The sequence below is a fragment of the Atta colombica genome, unplaced genomic scaffold, assembly GCF_001594045.1.
Source record: "Atta colombica isolate Treedump-2 unplaced genomic scaffold, Acol1.0 scaffold89, whole genome shotgun sequence".
NCBI lineage: Eukaryota > Metazoa > Arthropoda > Insecta > Hymenoptera > Formicidae > Atta > Atta colombica.
Genome location: NW_017259582.1, coordinates 1,644,880 through 1,647,919, shown reverse-complemented (window position 1 = coordinate 1,647,919; position 3,040 = coordinate 1,644,880). Strand labels below are relative to the sequence as shown.

Here is a 3,040-nt window from a genome sequence, read left to right as displayed (position 1 = left end):
CTCTCTCTCTCTCTCTCTCTCTCTCTCTCTTTCTCTCTCTCTCTCTCTCTCTCTCTCCTCCTCGCATACGTATGCTCTTCTCTTGCTTCGGAAAGCAGCGCACCGTATTACACCCTACTCTTTTCTACTTTAGTTTATCCTCGTCTATCCGTCTATCATTCATGTTCTCTTTCTTTCACTCCGATTTCCTATCTCATGCTATTTTCTTGTCTCAGTCCCTCACGCTCAGCGCTCTACACCCGAAGTGAAGTAGTCGATATCGTACTGCAGTCTGTCTCAAAATTAAAAGAAAAACGACAAATGCGTCGCGCATAGTCCGACTCGTATCTCTCATTATTATCCATCCATGTCCCTTTTATTCCCGGATTTCTTTCTTCAATTTATATTGTGTTGCATTATTATGCTCACAAAATATACATGTTATGCGACTGAAAAGTCACAATGGAATCAAATAATGACGTATATACGAAGATATACATATATTTTATTTTTAGCAAAACAATCAAATTAAGTCAACAGTTACGTAAAATTATCATATCTTTCGATCACTTATTTTTTCGCTTTACTTTTTGATAATTAGTCAATCTTAAGAGAAATTGTTTTGTAACATTTGCAATCCTGTGTCGCTCGAGTCAATCAAAATTCAAAAAGTATTTCTCTCCCTCGTTTCAGCCGAGTATTCTAATTAAATTTAAAAGTAAATGAACACCCTTCTATCGAAAAGAATTAGCTCTCGATCTATCAACTATCTATCAGTTATAAACTATCTTGTAATTATATCTGTATATATATATATATATATATATATACACTATTAATTTATCAGCTTTAAAAGTAGTTTTAAAAGAAAAGAAGAAAACAAAAGTATATACTTTGATTTCTTGAAATGCAATCACGTCATTCTATAAACTACATCATGCCAGTATTTCTACATTTTGGCATTATGTTTTATTTATTAGCCAATGACTTTTTTATTTTCATTCATGTTCATTCATAGACAGACTGTAATTGCGTAGACAAATTTAACATAATTTAGATAAAATTTTATCTGATGGGCCATTTCAAAAGATATTTCGTCTCATGAGTTTGTTGTCAAATGTAATAGATTTTTTCACTTACAATTAGCAATGTGACTCATTCTTCACATGTTTTCGGAAATGGAAATACGCTAAAAATAGAGGAAGAAGAAGCACTTACGCGTAACTAATTAATGCCAATCACTCTTCCACTAAATACTGCAACATCGCGAAATTAAAATATTGATCGAATTCTATCATGAACGAAGATGGGTGAAGAGAAGCAACAATAGCATTAGTAACAATATTACGTCCAATTGTAATATTATTGAATGAGAATGACGAGTCATTAGAGAAGAAAATTAATCGAAATTCACTTATTCATTTATTAAGGAGTCATTTATTAAGGATGTGTCATTATTTATTAAGGATATCTCAAAGCAGTATCAAAAATATAAAAATTTCTTAAATTGTCTATTATTACATCTAAGCATCTTTGTAAAATTTGAACAATTCTCTAGATTTAATGTTACTAAATTTTTTTCTTTGATTCTTAAAATCGCGGTTTGCAGTATTTATTTGCAAATTTATTGAGGAAATAACATTGCGAATCAAAATTTTTATATTTACTAATAAAACTATAATAAATATTTATGTAAAAGTTTATTTGAATCCATTTATGTGTTTAAAATTTATTTACCTAAAATTGCAATAAAATGTAGTCATTGCGCTGTATAAACCATTTATAAGCCAAATTATTTATTTTGTTTTTTGTAATTGATGTCAAGATGTATTTACAATTAAAAAGTTTTTTCACTGATATTAACCTTTTTGACTAATTTTTTAGCATTACTTTTACTGACATTAGCTTTAAGATTTATAATCGTTTAATAATGAGCGCGCGCGCATTATTAAATGCATACAATCTTTGCTACGAATTAAATATTAAGCAAGAACCGATTTATTCACCTCATAGTTTAATTTCTATATATACATTAACATAAAAAAAAAATCAAAAAAGAATGCCTATTAACTGATTTCAGATAATCTCTTACCTGAAGTTCCTCCTTACATTGACGTTCTTCTTCTAAACTCATTCGCTTTTCATGTTTCTTATAGTATCGCCTTTTGGCAGCTTGTAAGTTGAACCATGTATACGAAAAGGACTTCACGAATGGTAGAAGAGCTTCGATAAATGGATGGAATTCATCCTGCAAACATATAATATTTATTCTTTTCATAGGATTGTGCGTATTCATGTTGTTTATTAAACTTTTGCTCATAATTTGAAATTCGCTTTCAAGAGCACATGCAACTTTTGACTGTCGATAAAAATACCGAGTATTGTAAATAGAGGATATCGATGAAAAAATTGACGCATGAGCAAATGATATTTCGAATTAGTAATTCAATTATATAAGATTAATCAATAAGATTAATTTAATACATTCTGAAATATGTTTGTCAACAAAATAGATAAATATATGTTATTTATCTCGTATATAATAAAGATAATGTGAGATTTATCATCGTTTCTCTTAATGAATATAATCTCTCTATAATTCTTTAAAGTTTTTAGTTAGCTAAAGTTGATAGAAAAATAAGTTATTAAAAGAAATCACTTACTGATTTAAAAAAAGTATATTAAGTAAAAGTCATTTAATGATACGTTTTTAAAAAATAATATGCTTCAACTTTAACTTTATCAAAAAAAAGTTTAATTAATAGCAAAGCAAAGATAAATAGCGGAAAAATATTGAAGTGATAGATAGCAATAACGAAGTTATACGAATTAATAAATATTAGATATGGGAAAAAATTCGTGGCGTTTTTTTAATATCTAACGAGAAAAACGCCACGAACTTTTTCCTATACCTAATATTTATAGAAATCTACACGGTTAATAAATTTGAAAAAAATTTTATTCTTAGTATTTGATTAAATCCTTATATTATCTGAAAAGATTAGAGAATCTCCTCAATAGCAATGCTTTAATTCAACACCCCTCCCCCCCTCCCCCTCCC

The 3,040-nt window shown here is 28.6% G+C and overlaps 1 protein-coding gene across 1 annotated transcript in view; it reads right to left on the bottom strand.

Annotated features, from left to right (window-relative positions):
• Positions 1–3,040, bottom strand: part of LOC108693192 (nuclear factor 1 X-type) — an 82,878-nt gene that overhangs the window by 74,776 nt on the left and 5,062 nt on the right. Inside the window, exon 4 of the mRNA XM_018202004.1 lies at positions 2,072–2,227. Within this exon, the coding sequence (XP_018057493.1) occupies positions 2,072–2,227 (156 nt within the window). The remainder of the gene's footprint in view (positions 1–2,071; positions 2,228–3,040) is intronic.